Consider the following 25579-nt stretch of genomic DNA (forward strand, 5'->3'; position numbering starts at 1 on the left):
GTGTACACCCTTTCTACAACTGCATTTAAAGGGAAAACTCATTTGCTGCTGCTTAAACATACTCATGCCATTTGGCTCAGTAACTTGATCTGTTTCCTATTTTGTATAGACGTGTGTGCACTGGGCAGCCAAAGTGTACCTGAATTCAAGAAATAAGTCAGTGTAACATTTATTTCTTAAAGTGTTTTATCATTTTACAAACTTAATCCGCTTCTCTTGCTTTGTAGGGATATCATGTCCATTTACAAGGAACCTCCACCTGGGATGTTTGTTGTTCCTGATCCTCAAGACATGACCAAGGTAATAAAAGAACCAAAATTAATATCCAATAAATAGTTATGATTCCAGTATTATTTGTCTTTAAAATTAAACACGCTGGTTGTTCAGCACACATCTGTCTTTTTTTTTTTGTGGACTGAAGTCAGTATAAGATTTCATAAATTAAAGTTAAATTCATCTGTACTTTCTTAGTTCCATCTCTTTTGCTACTGATCTTACTAACCAGTAATGAACAATTATTTATCCAACTATATTTATTAAATTGATGAAAGAAGATAATTATTTTATCTCCTTGACCTGGGGTTACCAAAAAGTGAAGTGTGGTCTGGAGTTAGTGTTGTTCAAATGCAAATCTATTCTTAGATTTTCCTTGAATGTTTGTTTTTATTTGGACATGTATTCTCAACGTCACCTTGTTCTATATTGTTAAAATTTTATGTATGGTTGTCCCTGATCTGGAGAAATGCAACAAAATCCTATTCAAAATTGCATGGTGAGCAGTTTAATTTTGAATAAATGTAGATATTGAACTTGAACTTTTTTAACATTTATGGCAATCGGTTTCAGGAAGCAATAAATATATATCCATATGAACAGCTGGACTTTTTAAGCTTTGAACTACACTGCCTGGCCAATAAAACTGTCACCACCTGGATTTAACTAAGCAAATAGGTACGAGCCTCGTATTGGATAATTACTGCAGGGATGATTATCTTTCAGCTGCAACAAGTTATTTAGCCCCAACTGGTGCAATGAGTTGCTTCTCATTTCTTCAACAACCATGTTGAAAGACACATCATGTGGTCGTGGAAAAGATGTCAGTCTGTTTGAGAAGGGTCAAATCATTGGCATCAAGCAGAGAAAACATCTAAGGAGATTGTAGAAACTACTAAAATTGGGTTAAGAACTGTCCAACGCATTATTAAAAACTGGAAGGATAGTGGGGACCCATCATCTTTGAGGAAGAAATGTGGCCAGAAAAAAATCCTGAATGATCGTGATCGGCGATCGTTTAAACGTTTGGTGAAATCAAATGGAAGAAAAACAACAGTAGCACTCAGAGCTATGTCAGTAGTGAAAGAAAGAGCATTTCCACACACAATGTGAAGAACTCAAGGGATTGGGACTGAACAGCTGTGTAGCCTTAAGAAAATTACTAATCAGTGAGTCTAACTGGGAAAAAAAAGGCTTCAGTTTGCTAGGGAGCATAAAGATTGGACTCTGGAGCAATGGAAGAAGGTCATGTGGTCTGATGAGTCCAGATTGACCCTGTTCCAGAGTGATGGTTGCATCAGGGTAAGAAGAGAGGCAGGTGAAGTGATGACATCATGCCTAGTGTCTAGTCATCAATGCAAGATCTTGGTGAAAATTTAATGCAACACTGGATGGAAATAGATCTTGTGACATTGCAGAAGTTTATCGAAACAACACCACAGTGATGTAATCAAAGCTAAAGGTGGTCCAACGAAATATTGGTGTGTGACCTTTTTTTTTTGGTGGCAACTTTATTTTTTGGCCAGGCAGTGTATTTCTCTACCAGTGGCCAGTGAGCTTAAAGGTTCTGAACAGTATCTTAACTTTTCCTAGGACTGTGCTCTTCTGGGCAGAGATCTCTGAGGTTGTTCCTGGGATTAGAGTTGCGATTTCTGTCCCATGCCCGGGTCCAAAATTATGTGCTTGATGGGCGGGCCAGGTCAGACTTGGGCTTTTGATGTGGCTTTAATTATGCATGTGGCCCCGCCCGTTAAGGCTGGGTCATATCATATCCATCCATTATCTTTTACCCGCTTCTTCCATTTTGGGTCACGGGGTTCGCTGGTGCCCATGTCCAACAATCACTGTGCGAGAGGTGGGGTACACCCTGGACAAGTCTTCAGTCCATCACAGGGACACATAGAGACAAACGAGACAAACTAGGGGTGGGCGGCTGTGGCTGAGTGATTAGAGCAGTCGTCTTCCAATGCAAGAGTTGGGGGTTCAAATCCACCAGCAGTCACATGCCGAAGTGTCCCTGGGCAAGACACTGAACCCTCATTGCCTCCAATGTGTGTCCCATCGGTGTTGGAATGTGATCTAAAGCTCTGATTAGTCTCTTTAGAATGATTTGTTCATTTAGCTTTGTAGAGAGCTAGTAGAGTGATGTATGAATGGGTACATGAGGCACAGATTGTAGTGTAAAGCGCTTTGAGTATCTTGATCAGATAGAAAGGCGTTATATAAGTACAGTCCATTTACCATTTACAAACTACCATTCACTCTCTCTCTCTCACCTTGGGACAATTTCAACTTAGTACCAATCAGCCTAACATGCATGTTTTTGGTCGTGGGAGGAAATCGGAGTACCCAGAGAAAAACCACGCATACATGGGTAGAACATGCAATTTCCACCCAGAAAGGTCCCTGAACTGGGATTTGAACCAGGGTAACCTGCTTGCTGAGAGGCAACAGCTCTACCAGTTGTGCGACCGTGGTGCCTAAATTATATCATGATAGGCTAATTTCACGGCATAAATACGTCAGTGTTTCTCCTACCATTATATAAGCGGGGCGCCCTGACTCGTTAACGAAACCGAGCACACCACCTACCGAACCAAACTGCCCCCCCCCCCCCACCTGTCAGTACTGGCGTAATGCTAAGCTAACCATGCACAATACTAGCTAGCTAAAAAGCTAAAAGCATCGCTCACGATGCCGCTTCCTTCACGCTGAATGCTGACGCACACACCACGCTTGAAAACTGCTGGTGGCTCTAAAACTGCCAGTACAAACAGCATGCAGCTCAGCCGCTGTGTTTCTACATCATTTAAAGGCAACATAATTTTTTTTGTATGTTACATTTATGCTCAACAGATCTAAAGCTTTTTTTTTTAAACAAATTTTTTTTGCAAACTGCACCTGCACTTTAATTTTTGTGATGGATTTTGTTCTATATTTTGTGCAGACTTTTTCAACCTAATTAACAGAAGGACCATTTTTATTTTTATACTTTGAGACTGAATACTTTACTAAATTAAGTAATTGCAGTAAAATTAACCTTTGTTGTTTTTTAGTTTTTATATAATACTGCAAATCAACATGTTAAGTTAATTTTGTCAAATGAATAACTGATTTCGGGCAGCACGGTGGCACAACTGGTAGAGCTGCTGCCTCTCAATGAGCAGGTTACCCTGGTTCAAATCTCGGTCCGTGGGCCCTTCTGGGTGGAGTTTGCATGTTCTCTCCGTGCATGCGTGGGTTTTCTCCGGGTACTCCAGTTTCCTCCCACAGACCAAAAACATGCATGTTAGGCTGATTGGTAACTCTAAATTGTCTCTAGGTGTGAGTGAGAGAGTGAATGGTTGTTTGTCTCTATGTGGCCCTGTGATGGACTGGAGTTTGCTGGAGATTGCTGGACATGAGCACCGGTGACCCCCGTGACCCAAAATGGAAGAAGCGGGTAAAAGATAATGGATGGATGGATTAACTATGATTTCGGGGGAGTTTTTTTGTTATCACAAAATTCATCGTTATCGTCAGAATGCTCTGAAATATCACAATATTGTGTTTGAGCCATATCACCCACCCCTACTGCCCGCCCTTTGCACTTATCACACATCTGAGGATTTGCAATTGACCCACAACAAGCAACATAATGGAGCTGGAAAGTATTAAACAAAAGCTAAAAACAGGAGAACTCACTCTACAAAGCCAGCACAGTGAAACCTGCTGATGTGTGTCAGGCACACGCTCAGGGCCAACCAATAAAAATATAAAACATACAGTATAACAGTAAATGGTAATAATTATTTAAAACGATAACAATTTAAGATCTAAAACACAGGCACTCTTGACAAGATATTCTTTGTCGGTTTTTTAAAAGTTTGCAAAAAGCACTCAAAGTAACAAGTTCTGTCAGTTTTAATTCAGCTTGCAAGGCATTCCAAGCTGAGGGGGAAGAAAAGCTAAAAGCTTTCTTGCCCTTTTCTTTTCGCACACGAGGAACATGAAGATGCAAACAGTCCTTAGAGCGTAAGGCACAACCACTGTCCATTCTTCATATAAAAGTACATGAATAATGTGGAAGCAGGCCAATAAGAGACTTATAAACCAATGTCATCCAATGTACATGTCGCCTGTTAAACAGGGAAGACATATTGGTTTTAAGATAGAGATCACAGTGATGAGTAAGGTAGCTACAACCAGTAATAAATCTTAATGCACAATGGTACACTGGATTCAATGACTGTAGACAACTGCTTGAAGCACACATAAACATCGCCATAGTCAAGTACTGGCAAAAATGTAGCTGTGATCAAAAGCTTTCTTGCTCTAAGGGAGAAACATGATTTGTTTCTAAAGAAGAGCCCGAGCTTCATCCTTAATTTGGAGATTAGGTGTTTCACATGAGATTACAGATTACAGTAATTACAGTTAATTAGTTGGGTCGGGTTCTGAAAAAAACGCCAATGAGCTCGGGCCAGGTCAGATTTTTTTAGGCCCGAATGCAACTCTACCTTGTTATCTGTTGGATCCCTTCTTCTAGTTTTCAGGTCACAACCCCTATCGACACCACTGATGCCTGGACTCCACATCCCTTTCCTTTGGTAGCTCTTTTTATTTCTCAAGCTTCTTATTTTGCTTTATGTTGCAGTCACTTTGAATTGCTACATTTATCACCACTGCTATCTTCTGTAGTTTACTGACCAATACAATGCCCGGGTGGTTAGCCATAGGTTGGTCTATCTGGATCTGGAAGTCCCACGGTATCTTAACACCGTCTTTCTCAATCATGTTTGGTAGACTCTCCCACTTTGGGATCACCAGGTCATATTTGGCACAGATGTTCCTGTACACTATTTCAGATACTTGGTTATGGCATGGCAGGTACACTTTGCCTGCCCTCATTTAACATCACAACATGGGTGAAGGGCATTTCATTATGCAAAAATAGATAATGGTAGGGGAAACACTGGAAGAGTATCAGGATGTAATAGGATGGCAAAATGTACATGGAAGTCCATAACCTTTTGGCTGGAATAGTGTTCAGGAAATTCTCTGTCAAATAAGGGCTGGGGATCAAAGTAACTCCTGACTGTAACCCTTGGATCACTGAGGTGAAACCTCACAAAAATTTAACCCTCAAGAAGCTTGAGAATTATCAAGGATTTTCACAAGTTGTGAAGAGTCAAGTCCTTAGTGGTCATCTGATCCTCCCTAAATTCAAAATCACAGAGTTCTCAACATTAACTTTAGAACCCTGAAGCTTCCTGTAAAGCACTGATTCCTAATCATGGGGGCCTGGCCCCCATGGGGGGGTGTCGCATAATGTGTCTGCTCAGAGATTGTAAAAATATCAATTTATTGTCTGTGTAACAACTTTAGAAAATATGCTTTTATTTTTAATTATAATACTTGGAATTTCTGGTCCACCATCCAACATCTCGTGGGGGTGGGGGGAAAGCGGTATGCCACCAACACTATTTATAGTGGAGGTGGTTTGCTGCTGACCTCAACTCGGGATGTTGTGGGTTGGTGGACGGAGTACTTCGAAGACCTCCTCAATCCCACTGACACGTCTTCTACTGAGGAAGCAGAGCCTGGGGACTTTGGGTCGGGCTCTCGAATCTGTGGTGCTGAGGTCACCGAGGTGGTTAAAACGTTTCTCGGTGGCAGGGTCCCAGGGGTGGATGAGATTCGCCTGGAGTTCCTTAAGGCTCTGGATGTTGTGGGGTTGTGTTGGCTTACATGAATCTGCAATATTGCGTGGACATCGGGGGCAGTTCCCCTGGATTGGCAGACTGGGGTGGTGGTCCACCTATTAAAAAAGGGGGGCCGCAGAGTGTGTTCCAACTACAGGGGGATCACACTCTTAAGCCTACCTGGTAAGGTTTATTTGGGGGTTCTGGAGAGGAGGGTTCGTCGGATAGTCGAACCTCAGATTCAGGAGGAGCAGTGCGGGTTTCGTCCTGGTCGTGGAACACTGGACTAGCTTTACACCCTCAGCAGGGTCCTGGAGGGTGCGTGGGAGTTTGCCCAACCAGTCTACATGTGCTTTGTGGACTTGGAGAAGGCGTTCGATCGTGTCCCTCGGGGAGCCCTGTGGGGGGTACTCCAGGAGTATGGGGTACCAGGCCCTTTGATACGGGCTGTTAGGTCCCGTCAGAGCCTGGTCCGCATTGTCGGCAGTAAGTCGGGCTCGTTCCCAGTGATAGTTGGACACCACCAAGGTTGCCCTTTGTCACCGAATCTATTCATAACTTTTATGGGCAGGATGTCTAGGCGCAGCCATGGTTTTGAGGGGATCCGTTTTGGTGGCCTTAGGATTGCTTCTCTGTTTTTTGCATATGATGTGGTCCTGTTGGCTTCATCAGGTCGTGATCGACAGCTTTCGCTGGAGTGGTTTGCAGCAGAGTGTGACGCGGCCGGGATGAGGATCAGTTCTTCCAAATCTGAGGCCCTGGTCTTGTGCCGGAAAAGTGTGGAGTGCCCTCTCTAGGTCGGGGAGGAGATCCTGCCCCAAGTGGAGGAGTTTAAGTATCTCAAGGTCTTGTTCACGAATGAGGGAAAAATAGAGCGGGAGATCGATAGGCGGATAGGTGCAGCGTCGGCAGTGAAGCGGGCGTTGTACCGGTTTGTCGTAGTGAAGAGAGAGCTGAGTCAAAAATCGAAGCTCTCAATTTACCGGTCTATCTACGTTCCTACCCTCATCTATGGTCATGAGGTTTGGGTTGTGACCGAAAGAACGAGATCTCGGATACAAGCGGCCGAAATGAGTTTTCTCCACAGGGTGACTGGGCTCTCCCTTAGAGATAGGGTGAGAAGCTCGATCATCCGGGAGGGACTCAGAGTAGAGCCGCTGCTTCTCCACATCGAGAGGAGCCAGTTGAGGTGGCTCGGGCATCTGGTTAGGATGCCTCCTGGATGCCTCCCTGGTGAGGTGTTCCGGGCACGTCCCACCGGGAAGAGACCCAGAGGAAGACCCAGGACACGCTACTATGTTTCTCGGCTGGCCTTGGGATTCCCCCTGGAGGAGCTGGACCAAGTGGCTGGGGAGAGGGAAGTCTGGGCCTCCCTACTTAGGCTGCTACCCCCACGACCCGACCCCGGATAAGTGGAAGAGAATGGATGTTTGAAATTTCACCAAATCCTGATTAACACTGAAGAACCCTCATTTTGGTTATGTTTGAATTGTTTTCTATAATGTATTATGTTAAAAACTCAAATCTGTACTGTCACTTTAAGAGCACACCGTCAGTACATTGCGTGCAGCTCTCGGCAGCGCAGCTGCCTTAGAAGAAGAAGAAGCTATTGTTGCTCTTGGATAAGCTCACGTTTGTCACAATCCTCGTGTTTTAGACCCATTTGCAGGCAGGTGAGCAAAGCAGGAGTTTAAATAAAAATTTATTTAACCAACAAAACAAAAAGCTGACGAGGCAGCAAAAAATATTCAAACACAGGACGAGTATAAACTGAGCAAAACTAAACATCAGACAAGAGACATGGGACGGGACAACAAGTTACAGGCTGAGACAGATCATCAGACAGGAACAGAGGAGGACTGAGATGTCTGTGCATGACAGAACAATGACTGGATGGTTTAAGGCAGAGGTAGGTGAGTAATGAGAGCACCTGCGATGGATGCTGATTAGAGACAGGTGTGAATGGTTAGAGAGTGGAGAAGCAGGCTGAGGAGTGACAGAAAACAGAGTCAAAAACAACAGGAACAGAATGACAAGTAGAAGAAACAAATACAAAGAAAACAGACACAGGGACAGACCCTGTCAATATTTTTATTAAATATATAACATAAATGTAAGCACATGCAGTTGTGAATGTTTAAATGTGTAAAAACACACAGTCATTTTTCTGACAACATAAGTACATTTTTCCCTAGTTTAGAACATTTAGACATTATTATTATTGTTATTATTGTTATAATAATAATAATTATTATTATTATTATTATTGTTATTATTTGTGAAAATCAGGAATACTTTCAGAAGCAGTTGGCACTGTAAAAAAAAGTCCACTGACATCAGAAAAGCCTTTAAAAGAGCAGGTATTGATTTACACAGAGTGTTTGCTTTTAATCGCTAAGACTAAAAATCCGCACAATATTAGAGAAATCTTCTGAAACCCGCCTGCCTGAAAATTGTAGAGTTGATGTTTGGGGCTCATGCAGTGGATAAAGTGAAAAACTGTCCCGCTCTCTAACAATGTCGAGGACAGAATAGATAAAATTGCTGAAAATGGTAAAAAAAAAATCAGCTGCATGACAGGATCAGGAAGATATCTTGACAAAACTACAATTTTTTATTTTTTTAAGACTGTTTTTAAGATTACATTGTTAGTTTTTAAAGAAAAGTTACTTGAGTAATTCTCAAAACAGTGTTCTTGTAGTTATTTCTATAGTACAATTACCAGTTTATACCTTTTACAAATAAAAGTTTGTAACTATTTAATTTATTCTTTTATTCTTTACTTTATTCTATATTTAACTATAATTACTTATAATATTTATTTTTTATCACTTTGATAAAGAGATTAATCTGAATGAGCCTTCTGGAAGAGGGGAGTAGCGAGGGATTGGGGGGTCTGATTGGCTAGGAAGTAAGAAGGGGGGTCTTTGAGGAAAATAGGTTGGGAACCACTGCTGTAGAAGACTTTGTGCATGGGCAATATTTTCCTAAAGATCAGAACAATATACTTAGTAACTTTAGTAACAATATTTTTTTAGTACATGATCAATAAGCAGCATTCAAAGTGGGAAGAAAAACTATAGCTGGTTCACAGGTTTATGAGTTCACCCGTGTAACCATGGCAACTGAGCTGGGCTCAAATGCTTTGATTACCGTTTCATGTCTGATTCAATCTGTATTATGCTAGCTCATCAATGTAAATGAGAACTGGTTCTCAATTAGCCTACCAGGTAAAATAAAGATGATGATGACAGTTGTTGTTGTTTGTTGTTAAAATACAGTAGAATGCCCATCATGTTAAAAGCTATGACTTTCATTTTAACATAAGCCACATTTTTTTAGTTCAACCATCAGATGCCTTTATTTTCTTGAATGACCTCTGTCACCTGTCTCTACTTTAGATCCATGCACTGATCACTGGACCATTTGACACACCATATGAGGGCGGCTATTTTCTTTTTCTTTTTCGCTGCCCTCCAAACTACCCAATTCATCCACCAAGGGTGAAGCTCATCACCACCGGACATAACACTGTTCGCTTCAACCCCAACTTTTACCGCAATGGCAAAGTGTGCCTTAGCATCCTGGGGTAAGTCCTTCGTGTACTTTATAATTGTGGTGCCGGTAGGCGCCAGTAAACATTAGCATGTTTATTTTAAAGTTCAGCACCCACCATAATTGTCCCAATTGCTCTCAAGGGATAATCACTGTCATGGAATACGATGGTTTTATGTATTTTATTGTTCTTTGTATTTCTTTTCTTTTGCATTTTTCATTTTTTCCGCAATTGTTAAAAACAAACAAAACACTTACGAAAACACTCGAGCTCATGGCCAATGATTGCCGGAGGCTGATGAGGTCATGCTGGTGATGGGGTACAGGCTGAAGTGTACAGTGATCCCTCACCATGTTTTAGAGAGCTTGTGGGACTTGATCCAGTGTTAAACTCACTTCTCCAGGTAGAGTATTGGGACGGATGGAGAGTAGTGACATCACTGTGAGAGAGGAGTTCTGAGTTGGGTTGTTGCTTAGTTTGGATCTGTCCAGAACTCAGTGGGTCAGTCAGAGAACAGGCAAGAGTCATGCACAGGGAGATAGGCTTCAAACTAATCGGGCAATACTGGAGACCGGAGTACAGAAAAAAGGTCAATGTCCAGAAATCAGAAGCTTGGCAGGTGTCTAACAGGGGCAAAGCGAAACTGGAAAATCCACAGCACAGAAACTTGGTCAGGATGAGGGGATCAGTCAGGAGCATGAGATAATCGTTGGACATTTACTTGCACAAGGCTTTCAATGATCTTGTGCCAGAAAGAGAACAGAGGAATGCTTAAATATTATGACCACCAGATGAGAAGAATATGCTGATCATAGCAGAGCAGGTAGGCGTGGTGAACAGTCAGTCAGGAATCATGACATTCCCACTCATAGAAACATGTCATATTCTCTTTAACACTTGATGAATGTACTGTACTGCACCGCACATACATTACACACAATATAAAAGCCGGGTTTAAAAAACCTGCAATATAGTGAAGACTCAAGAAGTGAACCGCGATATAGCAAGGGACGACTGTATTCCAGATGGAGGCCTTGCTGCTAGCAAGGATGATTTCAGTGGAGAAAGGAATAAAGTAGAAGTGTTCAGTGTGTAATTACTGCTAAACAAAGAGGGCCCACTCCACATGTATACGAGCCACCACAAAGGCAAAATAAGGCAATTCCATTAGAAGACTCATCGGTAGAGGAAGGACCTTCCCGGCTTGTAAACATGGACTGGTATGTTCTAGTGTTTACAATAGAATGGACATTCTATGAAAAATAACCTGTTTATAAGTAGAGCTGGGTGATATAGACCTAAATGAATATCTTGATATTTTAAGATAAATCTTGATATACGATATATATTTTGATTTTTATTTATTTATTTACTTTCCATAAAGTAAGAACAAAAATAGATTTCAGAGTCTAAGCTTTGTCCCAGTTGTCACACAGGCACATTTATTAACAACAGCTGTAACCGTACAAAATGTCTAAAAAATAAACTATTTACATATATTTACGTTTGTTTTTTAGGCATTTATTACATATACAAATACAAGTTTCAAGACATTTGATAATATCCATAGAAAATCAAAGCAAATATGTTCTTGTCTTTAGTATTTCACCCTGTTTTACCCTGTTTTTACCCTGATTTATTAATAAATCTCACATCTGATTCCAATGAAGTATATTCATTCAACCTTTAATAACCTCTATTAACAAATCTTCTGACTCTGAAAATGCAGAGCTCAGTTGGAGTTTTTTTTTTCTCTCACCCTAAACTTGTCTCCAAGTTTTTAATGAGAAGACAGCTTCATACCTTGCCACTCTAAAACGGCTAATTTCCTGGAGAACACCAAACCTCTGCTTTGTAGCAGCTACTCAGTCATTTTAACACCTATCAGTTCTCTCCCACTGTGAGTCAATATCTGCATATCTACGCTCAGCTTTGTAATTCAAATAGTCTTCAGGTGCTGCAAGCGGCTGGGCAGTGGCCGGTTGGTACTCAAGTGAGTGGAAAGAAGGAGGGGTGGCATTAAGGTGACTGGGAGGACAAAACTGGCAGATTTATTAACTGTAGGTAGAATATAAGACTATATTGTTTTATATCATTATAGTCTCATTTTATATTGTGAATTAAATTATATTGATATTTTAAAAATATTGATAGCCCTAAAGAGCCCTATTTATAAGGATAATTTGCTATTAACTCTCTGGAGTTGATGTACGCACCGGTTTGTCCAAATCACATGTTGAATTTCAGTCGGCGTAGCAGTAAAGAAGCAGACTTCTTTGAGACGGAGAAGGCCAAGAAGGCCAAGGCCACATATGCACAGAGGATCGAGGGTCAATTCATCTCACAAGACCCTCGGAGCATGTGGAGGGTCATTAAGTGCATAACAGATTATTAAGGAAAGAGTGAACAATGCCCCAAAGACCCATCTCTGCCTGATGCCCTCAACAAGTTCTATGCACGCTTTGAAGACCCGAACAGACCACCCAGCACCAGACTCACCTCACCACCGGATGAAGAGCATCTCAGCGTGACCTCAGCAGAAGTAAGGAGTACTTTCAGGAGGATTAATCCGCACAAAGCAACCGATCCAGACAACATCCCCGGAAAAGTGTTGAAAGAATGTGCCGATCGCTCTGCGAGGTGCTGGCAGACATCTTTAACACCTCACTTACCCTGGAGACAGTTCCCACCTGCCTGAAGACTGTCACCATCATCCCAGTCCTAAAAAGCTCTACAGTGATTGTTCTGAATGACTATTGACCAGTGGCCCTCACCCCGATAGTCGCTAAATGCTTCAAAAAACTGGTCATGACTCTCATAAAAAAAACATCAACGAGGACCCTCATCAGTACGCATACCGTGAGAACCGATCAACAGAGGATGCCATCTCCTCTGTGGTCCACACTGCGCTCAACCACCTGGAGCAGAAAGACTCTTATGTCCGTATGCTCTTTGTGGACTTCACATCCGCCTTCAACACCATGATCCCCCAAACCCTGATTGACAAACTATTTGCACTAGGACTACGCCCCTCCATTTGCAATTGGGTCCTAGACTTCTTAACAAACAGACCTCAGTCAGTGAGGATCCACAACTTCTTCTCCTCCACCATAACCCTCAGCACTGGCTCTCCTCAGGGATGTGTGTTGAGCCCCCTCCTGTTTACTCTGCTCACGTATGATTGTGCAGCTACCCATCCAGGCTGTCACATTGTAAAGTTTGCAGATGATACAGCAGTGGTGGATGCATCACAAACAATGATGAGTCCAGCTACAGGCAAGAGGTGGAACACCTGGAGAGGTGGTGCAAAGAGAATAACCTTCACATCAATGTGAAGAAGACAAAGGAGATGATTGTGGACTTCAGAAGGAACAAAAACACCTACACTACCCTGAACATAAGAGGATCTGTGGTGGAAGTGGTCTCCAGCTACAAGTACTTGGGTGTACACCTGAATGACAACCTCAGCTGGAGCAACAACACGTCCAGCCTGATCAAGAAAGCTCATCAGAGAATCTACTTCCTCAGACGGCTGAGACGAGCTGGTCTGGGAAGCTCAGTCCTCACCTCCTTCTACAGGTGTGCAGTGGAGAGCATCCTGTGCTCGAGCATCAATGTGTGGCATGGAGGCTGCACAGCTGCAGAAAGAAAAGCTCTGTGAAGGCTGCACAGAAGATGTTGGAGTCAGTCTCCCCACCATCACAGATATTTACACCTCCAGATGCAGGAAGGATCACCTGCATCATGAAGGACCCCACTCACCCAGCGCACACACTTTTTGCCCCACTCCCCTCAGGAAGGAGGTTGAGGAGCATCCAGTGTAGAACCACTAGACTGAGGAACAGCTTCTACCCTGAGGCTGTTAGACTCATGAATCTCTAACTAGAATAATCACTGTGAAAAAATCACATCATGTTGCTGCTGATCTGTTTCATGTTGCTGCTGATCTGTTTCATGGTGATGTGTTCATGCGTGCTCATCTGCTCACACAGACTCATGTTCATGTTTGTGCTGATGTTCGACGTAATGTTTTATGTTATGAGTGCTTAGTGTATATTTAGTTGATGTTTTTCTTAGTTCATATTTTAGATGTTATTATTGTTTTTCTTATACATTTTATTGTTGGATGTAACTGGGACCCCGTGAACATAATTTCGCTCCACCACATGTACCACATGAGGTGCGAATGACAATAAAGAATCTCTGACTCTGACATGGCAAAAGTTGAATTGGGTTTATTTGGTGGCGATGTCGTTGGATGACATGATGGATGACATTGTTGATGGAGCCACATAGTCAGAACCTTCTCAGATAAAAGAGGGAAGGTCAAAGGTAGTGTGGAAGACAAAAATGGGTACTGATGACAGAGTGATGACTTTGATGTGGAAGTAGAAGATCTGCTGTTTGTTTTAGAAGAGGAAAGAGAAGAGTTCACAGAGCACAACTCTGAAGTCTACACAGAGGGTGGTATGGTGCGGCGCACCCGTCCAGATCCCTGCTGGCTGGGTCAACGAAACCAAGCATCAGTTCTGAGTTCTAGAGAACTGAGGTTCTTTTTAGTTTTAAATTGTTCTAAAATGACCGTTGCCTAATCACAGTTTAAAGTCTGGTTTATAATTTGAACTCTTTTTTTTTTTTTTTTTTTTAATTTATTTTATAATTTTTTTTACTTTTCACAAAAAAATCCAAATGATTAAGTGTCTTACCTACAAAACTTCCCATTTCCTCACAACTGTCAATGTTTTCTCAGGTCTGTCTGTGTCTGATTCTTCAAGTTTCCCAGTTCTTTTGCACAGTGGGTCTGCCTGAATAGCTGGCAAAGCATCTTTCCTCAGACTGGTGGTATACTTTCCTTTAAATCCAAACCCCTGCATCATTGCTTATTTTTCAGAGTCAGATTCTTTATCGTCATTCGCACCTCATGTGGTACATGTGGTGGAGCGAAATTATGTACACAGGGTCCCAGTTACATCCAACAATAAAATGTAAAAGGAAAACAATGATAACATCTAAGATATGAACTAAGAAAAACATCAACTAAATATACACAATCCTCTGGTTGGAAATTCTTGGAAAACAGAACACCGTTTGGCAATGGTGCTATAAAGTCTGCCCGTTTGAATTTGACAAACTTCACCCATTTCTTCCAAATTTCTTTGATTTTCAGGAATGAATGGGTTCTAACTCCCTCCTTGACTGTATTCCTACAGAACTGTGCAAAACCCCAATTTGGCATGTTGTTCTTGTCACAAATATTCTTGCCAGAAATTAGAAGGAATCAATTGACCGTATTGATGTACAATAGAAATCTGTCTGTCTCACCTGATGTGGACCCTGAGATGACCTCACACCACACATATGGTAGTTCAAGTTATGTTTATTTGTCATATGCAGGTTAACAGTACAATGAAATGTTCAGGATGAGAAGAACTGATTTGACTCACTAAAAACAAAGAACAAACGAACAAAAAAATACTAAAGCATTCAATAAGGGTACAAAATAAAGTACCAAAAAGTGAAAAAGTACATATAATATTTACAAGGTCCTAAGAAGAAATAGTAAACAACAACATAGTAGAATATAACTGTGCAAGTAGGATGAATTTGTATGAATAAGTATTTCAAGGTACTAATATAAGCTTAAATGCACATGGTGCATTTGCACATGGTAGTGAAGGGCTGTTTCCAAGCTTGTGATAAAACAGCTTTAAATCTCACAAAATCTACATTTTTAAGTTTAAGTTAAGTTTTTAAGTTTGCATTACTTTACAACATTTGCCACAGAACCTAGGTATTTATGTCTTATATATTGCTGGATATGTAATGTGAAAAAATGGTGGGTGTTGGACTTTAAAATTTTCTGCCCTGAAGCCAGTTGCACTGGGTCATAAGGTAGAAGCAAGCCAGGCCATTTACCTCTGTGTGTCTTTGTGCAGGACATGGACTGGCCCAGCGTGGAGTCCAGCCCAGAGTATCTCATCTGTCCTTATATCCATTCAGTCTCTGATGACGGAGAACCCTTATCATAATGAACCGGGCTTTGAACAGGTATGTATTTTAGTTAAGACAAGACCATGGTTCAGCTTTATATTTCTTTGTTCAACCATCTAGTTCCAGTGCTAAACTAGAGCCAGAGATTGCTTGTTATGTTTTATTTTTGTTCTAATGACATGAACCATCACCATCCACCAGCATCGAAAAGCCCACACTGTTTTTGTCTTTGCTTGGTCAGATGAAACATCTGCTTTTGTCAGAGGTTGGGAGTGGTTTCATGTAGAGTCCTGAACCAGTGAAACTGCTGTGGGCACTGTGTTTAAAAACTCCAACTTAGTTTTGCTTTACTTTGCTTTAAATTTGTTTTAAGGCTGGGCAATGAAAACACAAAGCTCCGTTCATTATAACACATCAAATTAGCAGTGGAATAAAACTGGTTTATTGTCTCTCATCATCATCCTATTTGTTTTAATATTGTCAAATGTGCAGGGTGTGGTTGTCAGTGCACTACACAGCGCTTACAAAGTTCCTGCTCAATCATCCAGGTATCAAATCCAATCATTCTCAGTCAGGTCGTCTGGACAGTTTCTTTTTTTTATAGAGATGTTTCACCCTCTATCCAGAGGGCTTCATCAGTCTGAGGAGTTCCAGTAAACTGTTTTCCCACCAAGCAGTAAACTTCTTAAGTGGACCAACCAGTTTGCTGGAGCTAAGATGGTTTCTTTGAAATTTGTAGTATTGCTTTTAAATCTGATTTTAAATGTGCAGATTATTTGAAACTACTTTTTTGTTCAACTTATTACATTGCAGTTAAATGTTATCTAGTTGAACCTCTAGATTTTCTGAGATTCTCGTGATAAATGAAAGCAAATGTGTCGCAAGTGGTCCTAATAGACGTTAGACCACCAGCTGCATAGCAACACTATCGGTCCGTTTTATGGATCTTTAATATAAGTGCAACTTATCTTTTTCAGGAACGTCACCCGGGGGATAGTAAGAATTACAATGAGTGTATCCGCCATGAAACCATGAGGGTGGCAGTGTGCGACATGCTCGAGGGTAAAGTCCTCTGCCCTGAAGCTCTGGGGTGAGATAAACGATTCTTCTTACACAAATTGTTGGCTATTGAATTTTTCTTCCTTGGAATTTTATTTATTTAATTTTTTTTGTCCTTGAAAATATTTTAATTCTAATGTTTTTTTTATTTTAGGAGTGTTATGGAGAAATCCTTTCTAGAATACTATGATTTCTATGAAGGAGTCTGCAAAGAAAGGCTCCACCTTCAGGGTCAGAACATGCAGGTAACAGTTTAAATTATCTAACACTTAAATGCACTTTTATATACTTCATTCTTGTATAGTTTGCTTTCATCAACTTTTATTTTCCAATAATAAAAGTAGAATAAAAAATTCTGTTAGTATGAATATTTGTTCTGTAAAAGTTACCCTGCATTAAGGAACTGAAGAAAACTTGGGAAAAATGGGGTGTTTGCTATAGTTTTTAATCATATACAGTAGTTCCTTGTTTATAGCGGGGTTTAGGGTCCACCCCCACGTGATACGTGAAGAACCGTGAAGTAGGGATAGTAGTACAAAGTACTTACTACTACTTGGGCGGCTGTGGCTGAGTGGTTAGAGCAGTCGTTCTCCAATGCGAGAGTTGGGGGTTCGAATCCACCAGCAATCACATGTTGAAGTGTCCCTGGGCAAGACACTGAATCTCTCATAGCCTCTGATGTGTGTCCCATCAGTGTATGAATGTGATAAAGCTCTGATTAGTCTCTTTAGAATTATTTGTTAAATTAGTTTTGTAGAGATCTAGTATAGAGCTGTATGAATGTATGAATGAGGCAGACTGTTGTAAAGAGCTTTGAGTATCTTGAAATAAGATAGAAAGGCGCTATATAAGTACAGTCCATTTACCATTTACTTTGTAGTAGTAGTAGTTTATTTTAGTATTCATATATAAATATATGAATATATGAAAGGCTATATAAACCCTTCCCACACTCTTGCATTATTCTAAACAATGTTTCCAAACTCTTGACACTCTAAAAGAGCACAGCATGTGATGATCATCTCTCTCTGCCAGTACACTTTTTCGCTGTAATCACTCTCCACACCTGCTCCCAATCTTCCTCCTTCTGTGTAAATTCCGTATTTTTCTTTGTATAAGTCGCAGTTTTTTGCATAATTTACGTGCCCTACGACTTATAGGCCGAAGCAACATATTTATGGATTTTTTTTCCCATATTTATAAACCATTTTTTGGCTGAGATATGACTGTTTCCATTCATTCTGACTGGGAAAAAAAGAGCAGTACCACTTTCAGCCACTTGATGGCAGCAGAGTATTAATAGTAGTTTGGCTTGCTGTTGGCTGTTGTATCATGTCGTAGAAAACGTGCCTATAATGACACATTCAAAAAAGTTCAAGACAAAAACAACTGGACTTTATTTATTATACTTTATACTTTATTGTTTTTTTTTCTTGAACTTTTTTGAATTTACCATGTCCTGGATGACTAAGAAGCTTTTCCAGCTTTTAATGACTCATTCGGCCTGGCATAGTCTCCCCACCTTGGTTCTGCTTGCTGTTTGGACTGACCGTCCATCCAGCTGCACCACCCCGGCGAAATTCAGCTGATTTGACCATTAAAGTGCATTTATTAAGCAAATGTTAGACTGAGACACACCTTTGCAAAACTTTCGAGCAAATAAATAAATAATTGTTTAGGTGCAGTTCTTGTTAATTTTTGGAGAAACGAGCTTCGTTCCTCCTTTATCTCGTCCTCTGCTCGTTCATGGAGCACCGAGGCAGCAAACTATTTTTTAAATGCAGCTGATTGACCATGAAAGTACATTTATTAGGCAAACGTTAGCTTGATACACACTTTAATATAATTTAGAGCAAACAAATAATTGTTTTTAAGTGTTGATCTTGTTAAATTCTTGTTAAGTCTTCCCGTGCACGCTCCTGCAGCCGCCATTTAGTGGCCCATCGGTTTTTGGCACACCACCGGTCCACATTTCTGGGTTCGGCCCACATTTCCGGGTTGTCAGTAGTGACGCGTAACAAACGCGACGCGTCAGTTGTGACGCATAATAGATGCGACGTTTACAGCAAAGCGACATATTTATGGATTTTTCCATTTCATTAGACAAATATGGACTGATGCGACTTATATGGCGGTGCGACGCGTACAGAGGAAAATACAGTAAACAGTTTAAATTTAAATACTGTAATATTTTGAATAAAGAATCCATGTCGCTCTTGGATCATTGTAGTGAAGTGTTTATCTTCAACCATTGACAGAGGCCTCATGTAAGTGTGGTTGTGCATGATGTCTTTCCATCATGAAGGCTGTTCCTGATTGTTGTTTCTTTCTGGAATGAGAAAGAGTATATTTGTATTATAGCATAATTTACAGCAACTCAAGAAATGCCTTGTTTCACTTACAGTGTTAGGTTCAAGCAAATAAGTAGCTAAAAGAGCAATTAAACACACAAACACACACATTCTTGTTTAAAATGCAATTCATCCTGACATACAATGCAGTGTCTTGAGACTTTGCCAGCAAATTGCCTCCACCCCTGTTTAACGATGGGGGTGGAGGCCTCCGTGTTCAACTGTCCCCCTCTTACAATGCTGTGATTGCTAGTATCACTCAGCCCTCTGTGAACAGTAAACAGCCATCAGTGTGCTAATGACCCATTGTTAGGCTGATGGTCCTTCTTGAGCATGTGATCAGCTGGTTTTGGTTGTCAGCAGCAAAACTGGTTGATCCACTCTGAGAAGGTGCTATTTAAGAGACTGAGCTGAAAACAGCTCCTCAGACTGAGGAAGTCTCTCAGACGAGAGACGAAACGTTTCTACATTTTTTTGTTGATTTGCTTTGTTTTGGGTTTTTTTTGAATGTCCAGAGGACCAGATTTAACTTTTTTAGAAGATACTGTATAGTTTACCCTCCAGGAGATATTTATCAGTACAACAGCAGACAATCAAAAAAAACCATGAATTGAAAATTGCAAGAAAATTATATATATATATAAAAAAAAGAAACAAAAATGGCTACATTATAAAGTGATGTAAAATACTAAAAACAGGAATGTGTCTGTGTTGGTTTATGCCATGAACTTAGCAGATGTTTAAAGCCATTATTATTATTATTTTTTTTTAATTCATTTATTCATTCATTTAAAAGAAACAAAATAAACAAAACAAATTAATCAAAAACAAAAAAAAACATTAAATGAAAAGAGTGCAGAAAGAAGAAAAATATTCTTATAATATCTGCCCCTTATTTAAAAAATAATAACTTTAAACAATCACTTAAATTAATCACTTTAATATCCACTTTAAAGCTAGGAATAAAAAAAACAAACATTTTTGTTAGCAGAATTTAATTCTAACTTTGAAACTTATCCAACATTAATAAAACTTACCTCAATTTGCCTTTTTAGACATGCATGCATATATTTGTACAAATTGTACTGGCCTATAGAGAGGATCACAACCTCATAAAATCAAATATGATGATATTGGGAAAGTATCGGTATCGGCCGATAACCAGATTTAGGTGTCTGAATCGGATCGGAAGTAAAAAAAAAAAAGTGGATCGGTGCATCCCTAGTCTTGAGTAATATTCTAATTTTCTGAGATACTGAATTTGTGGTTTTCACTCCATGGGCCCACACTGTTTAACCTCTACGTCCTTCCCCTCGGTCACATTATCACTCATCACAGGGTATGTTTACATGGACATAAGTAACCGGATCAAATGGCCGGTCGGAATAAAAGTGTGTCATGTAAACACTCCGTTCGGGTTATTTTTGTGTATTCGGCGCGATCCGTTATAATTTGTGATCAGAAAGAAATGGGTGGTTTACGCCGATCCGAAACCCGATCGGTGCGCATGTAAACGCTTGATCTGTTCATTTTTATCTGATGGTGAAAAACTGACCTGACTGCGCATGTGCGACTTTGCCATTTCCGCCTGGCTAACGCTAAGAATGTTAGCATGTCAGGAAAGTAAAACTGGTCGGTGAGCGACAGAACATTTCTACTAGAAACTTTTAAAGAGCTCAAAATGATTTCTATTACCTGTAGCTCAGTCAGGGAGTGCAGCAACGTCTCCACCATCATTAAAACCTGTCGCGGGTCCATTTTGGGTGCTCAGGTTTGTTTACGTTCACCCGGAAGTAGAACTTCTTCTTCGGTGGTTTTTTTTAAGGAGAGTGTACCACTCTGTGCATGTCAGTACTGCTGTTCAGAACAAAGCCCGCTGCATGTAAACGCTCGTCATGAACAGATTGTGTCCATGTAAACAATACATTTGAATTATTCAAACAGAACACATTTCAATCCGGTCAAAGAATTCTGGCCATGTAAACATAGCCACAGGGTCTCTTTTCATTGTTATGCAGACGACTTTCAGCTCTATCTCAAAGCAGGTTCTGTAGGTTCATCACTCTCCACTCTCACCATCTGTCTTGAGGAGGTAAAAGCCTGGATGAATGCAAACTTTCTCCATTTAAACACATCAAATACAGAAGCTATTTTGGTTCGTACCTCACATCAGACTCACTCAACATATATCTCTACCATAATTTTCTCTGCCCATAACATTCCCTTTTCTGGTACAGTGACTCTTGGTGTAAGATTTGATTCTCATCTTACATTTGAATCTCATATTAAACACATTTTCAAGACTTCCTTCTTTCATCTCAAAAACGTGCGAACTTGGTCCATTACTTTCCTTTTCTGATGCTGAAAAACTTGTTCATGCTTTCACCTCCTCAAGACTGGACTACTGCAACACACTTTTTTACAGAACTCCAAGCACGTTCAAAAACTTCAGTATAGAGCTGTCATTTCTAACCTGGGCCCACACCCGGGCCTGATCCAGCCCGAATTTCAGTTTCGGGCCGGCCCGGGTCAAAATAATGTTCTGGATGGGCGAGCCAGCTCGGTGTCGAGCTTTTTATTGCGTCAGCGGATGCTCGTGGCTGCCAATCCAATTTGGATCACCACCAGTTTGACCACTCGCTGACCGGCTGGTTGAATGAGGTACAAAGATTCCAAATGGTGCAGCCCACCTGAAGCTTAAATGGACTGTACTTATATGGCGCCTTTCTATCTTATCGAGATACTCAAAGTGCTTTACAACAATCTGTGCCCTCATTTACCCATTCATACAGCACTCTTACTATTTCTGTACAAAGATTAATCAGTGCTTGATCACATTCATACACTGATGGACACAATCAGAGGCAATGAGGGGTTCAGTGTCTTGCCCAACCACACTTCGGCATGTGACTGCAGGTGGAATCGAACCCCAACTCGTGCATTGGAGGATGACTGCTCTAACCACTCAGCCACAGCCGCCTGTCACACAGGCACACATAAGCCGTGCTATGTTTTTACTGACAGTTTTCGAGTGTGTGTGTGTGTGGGGGGGGGGGGGGGGGGGTTTCAGTGGGAGGGTTTAGCATGAGGGAAGAGGCTGCCTTTAGCTTTTTAGCTAGTGCACCTGCATTGCGAGCCGCTAGCTTAGCGTTACGTCAGTGCTGACAGGTTGATGGATGGGTGGGTGTTTCGGTAGACGGGGCACTCGGTTCTGTTGACGAGGTGAGGCACCCCGCTTGTATAATGGTAAGGGAAACACTAATATTATAATAACTTTAATAATCCACTGACTAGGGATGTGCGAAATGAGACATAAAATTCATATCACGATATGTATTGTGATGGGTGGCGATAACGATATATATCTCAATATGTTTTTGGTATAAAACTTGCAATAGGAATGAAAAAAGCATAGGATGTCCTTTTGCCATCATTTATTTTGAAAACTGCTATACCACAAAATAATCTCAATTAAGAAAATTCAACTACTAGGGCCAGATAATTTTTTAATAATTAACAAATCAAGGATTAGGCTTCTTTCTTGTAGTGCAAAACAGTGCAAAAGATATAAAATGTAACAAAGTCCATGCTCAATAATCCAGGTATACAATCCAGGATTTTTCAGTCAGGTCATCTGGACTTCCACTTTGGAGTAAGCTGTTGGGGGAAGAATCAGTTTTGTTGTGCGTTTCCTTGACTGATGAAGCCTTCCGGATCGAAGGCGAAACGTTTCAGCACAAAAAAATAAACTGTCCAGATGACCTGACTGAAAAATGTTAGATATCAAATGTAGTTTTAGCCATATGTTTTAAACAAAAGAATTGGGCGCTTTCAATAGCTGCCCACTGCACCACCTGGTGGTGGATGGGTTAAATGCAGAGACTAATTTCGCCATTGTATGGAAACATACAGTGCTGACATTGTGATGACATTATTATTATTATTATTATTAATAAATGAACAGCAACAGAGCAGCATTTTACACTGAAAACACTTCACCCTCCAACCCTCTAGTGGGCGTCTCCTTCTGCTTTAAGTAGAGCTGACACAAAATGGTGACCAGTTTCCTCTGTGGCTTTGACCAGAGGGTCTCGCAGTAAAATCACACAACACAGCGTTCTTTTCACAGATCAGAGAGCAGGTTGAACCCCCCCCCCCCTTTTTTTTTTTTTAGCTCAGATGCACGCTCTAAAGCTGACCAACGAACTTTCGACAAAAAAAAACTTTTGATGGAACACCGTTTTGCGCATGCGTCCAAATACGAGTATGGGTAGCTTGTAGCTTCGCTACTTAGCTCTTGAAGAAAGGACTTTAACACCACTTACACAGTTTTCAACAAAAAAACGTAACAGTTAAATCGGACAACTCTGATTTCACATCAGACACAACGTTACTGTGGTTAGCCAGTAGAATACAGATCTCTATCATAGGCTAAATGTCTATCGATTCTACCGTGTACCGCATATTTTGCACTTTCTTACCGTTGACTCTTGTTAATAAACAAGAAATCGTATCTTCCTATCTTTGAAATACATTTTTAAATCACATCAAACTGATTTGCTTACAAAAGCAGTACAAACTTAATAAATAAAAAAAAGTCATGTTTACTCACCCACTAGTCCATTCACAGCAATGCTCCACACTATCTTAAAGAACTGCTCACTGCTCAGACATCAACACGGTCCTTCAGCCCCACAAATTCCTACCAGCTCCACCCTCCTTGGACAAAACTGTGTACAGTGGGTGACAGGGCCTTCTGCTCTTCTGCTCCTCGTCAGTGGAACACCCTCCCCGACCATCTAAGGGTACCCCAGACTACAGAAAGTTTTAAGAAAGGACTGAAGACCTCCTTATTTGAAAGATTTGATAGTGTTTACATTTATTTGTAATCCTGCTGTTTTTAGTTTTTTAGATCTTGCTCTATTCTCTCTAGCTGTTTTATGTTGTAGCACTTTGAGATGGAAAAATGTCAAGTGCAGTACAAATACATCCATCCATCCATTATCTTTTTCCCGCTTCTTTCATTTTGGGTCATGGGGGTCGCCGGTGCCCATGTCCAGCAATCACTGTGCGAGGGGTGGGGTACACCCTGGACAGGTCTCCAGTCCATCACAGGGACACATAGAGACAAATGAGACAAACAACCATTCACTCTCTCACTCACACCCAGGGATTATTATTATTAATACTGTTGCATACTGTATATCTCATAAAAAGACATGAACCTTGTTATGGCAGACTTGTCTCAGATTATCTTCTGTTGTTGTTTTATTGATATTGATCCTTTCAAAAATTACTTTATTGTCTCTCTTCAGGATCCATTTGGGGAGAAGCGTGGTCGTTTTGACTACCAGAGTCTGCTGGTTCGCCTTCGTGCCACTCACAGGCGAATACAGGAGAAAAACTTGGCAGAGAATGATAATGATGCTTCAGACTCAGACACCAGCTCCTCTGGAACAGACCCTGATAGCCAGGGCAGCTCACATCCCTGACTCAGAGATGCAGAGGACGTTTTTTAAAACTCTGCTTGTTGTTTGTTGTTGCGATTGATTGCTATATAAGAACATCACTGAGTTCAACAGTAAGCAGATTTTTTTAAAGCTTTGAGTCAAGATAAGTACAAGATATGACAGAAATAAGGGTTCTTGTGTGGATTTGCACACAAGAATGTTACCAATATTCTGACATATTTTACTCAAGATTTTCAAAGTGGCTGCCCAGAAAGTAGTTAATTTTGAAATCTACCTTTTTGTTTTGTGAGTATGTCTTAAAATTTTGATTAATGTAGAAAAAAAGACAACTGGAGAAACCCAAACATGTCCTTTGCTTTTTATTTTCAGTTTTGTTTTTTCACAAAGGAAAATATAATGTATGTTGGGAGAACACAGACAGTAAGATAGGTCTGGGTGTGGTAAAAAGACCTGATCCTGGATAAATCAGAGGTCGATTTAAATTGACTGGATCAATGGAAGATGTTTGTGTTCAATAAAGCAGGCCTTTATGCAAATGAGTCTTGTTTGTGTTTACAGGTAAGCACATTTTGTTTTTATATTTTTAAAATGAAAGTGGCTTATTTTATCTAAGCCAAGGTAAATAATGCTCCATATTTTCATTCAGGCTGTCTAAGTTTAAAGGGACCTCTCTTCACCCAAAACAAGGTGTATGCCCTTTCCTGAACAGATGCATCTTTAGTGAACTGACTATAGAAACTTGGAGGTCATGCTTGGAAACTGGTAATGATGTGAAATTAATTACTGGGCATGTTTGAGGGTTTTACAACAAAGTGATATTTCTTGCTTCATCAGATTTTGAGTTAACGTCAGCTTTCTGTAGCACAAAACGATGCATTTGAACTTGGCGAGATCGCCATGGTAATGGGTTTGATTAACTGTTAGAAGAGCATTCTGTTCATTAATTGGGGACTGCCATCAGGAAAGGACTCCTCACATGGTAAAGTTTAATCAAAATTTTAAAATGGCCGCCACGTGGCAGTCCCCATTAAAGTTTCTCCAGGAACTTTTCTAGTTCTCTTCAATATTTGTTAGAAAAAAAATCAGACGGTAACAATACATCATGGTTCTTGTTGCAGGAACGTTTAAATTTTGATGGTCACCCCACCACCGAAATGTACCTGTCATTTTAAGACGATCTGTATTTACGTTTTT

General features: G+C 40.6%; 1 protein-coding gene across 1 annotated transcript; it reads left to right on the forward strand.

Moving 5' to 3' along the window:
* Positions 1-216: 216 nt before the first annotated feature.
* Positions 217-24906, forward strand: ube2z (ubiquitin-conjugating enzyme E2Z). The gene is made up of 6 exons (XM_037689388.1): positions 217-300; positions 9359-9546; positions 15450-15561; positions 16482-16594; positions 16718-16808; positions 24230-24906. The coding sequence occupies exons 1-6, from the start codon at positions 235-237 to the stop codon at positions 24404-24406; spliced, it is 747 nt and encodes a 248-aa protein (XP_037545316.1). The 5' UTR covers positions 217-234; the 3' UTR covers positions 24407-24906.
* The last annotated feature ends 673 nt before the right edge of the window (positions 24907-25579 follow it).

The sequence above is a fragment of the Nematolebias whitei genome, chromosome 15, assembly GCF_014905685.2.
Source record: "Nematolebias whitei isolate Nwh7 chromosome 15, NemWhi1, whole genome shotgun sequence".
Taxonomy (NCBI): Eukaryota; Metazoa; Chordata; class Actinopteri; order Cyprinodontiformes; family Rivulidae; genus Nematolebias; species Nematolebias whitei.

Coding starts and splice junctions, on each gene's coding strand:
- ube2z (XM_037689388.1), top strand. CDS start 235: ATGTCCATTTACAAGGAACCTCCACCTGGGATGTTTGTTGTTCCTGAT. Junction 16,595..16,717: donor CTCTGCCCTGAAGCTCTGGG/GTGAGATAAACG, acceptor TTTTTATTTTAG/GAGTGTTATGGAGAAATCCT. Junction 16,809..24,229: donor TTCAGGGTCAGAACATGCAG/GTAACAGTTTAA, acceptor GTCTCTCTTCAG/GATCCATTTGGGGAGAAGCG.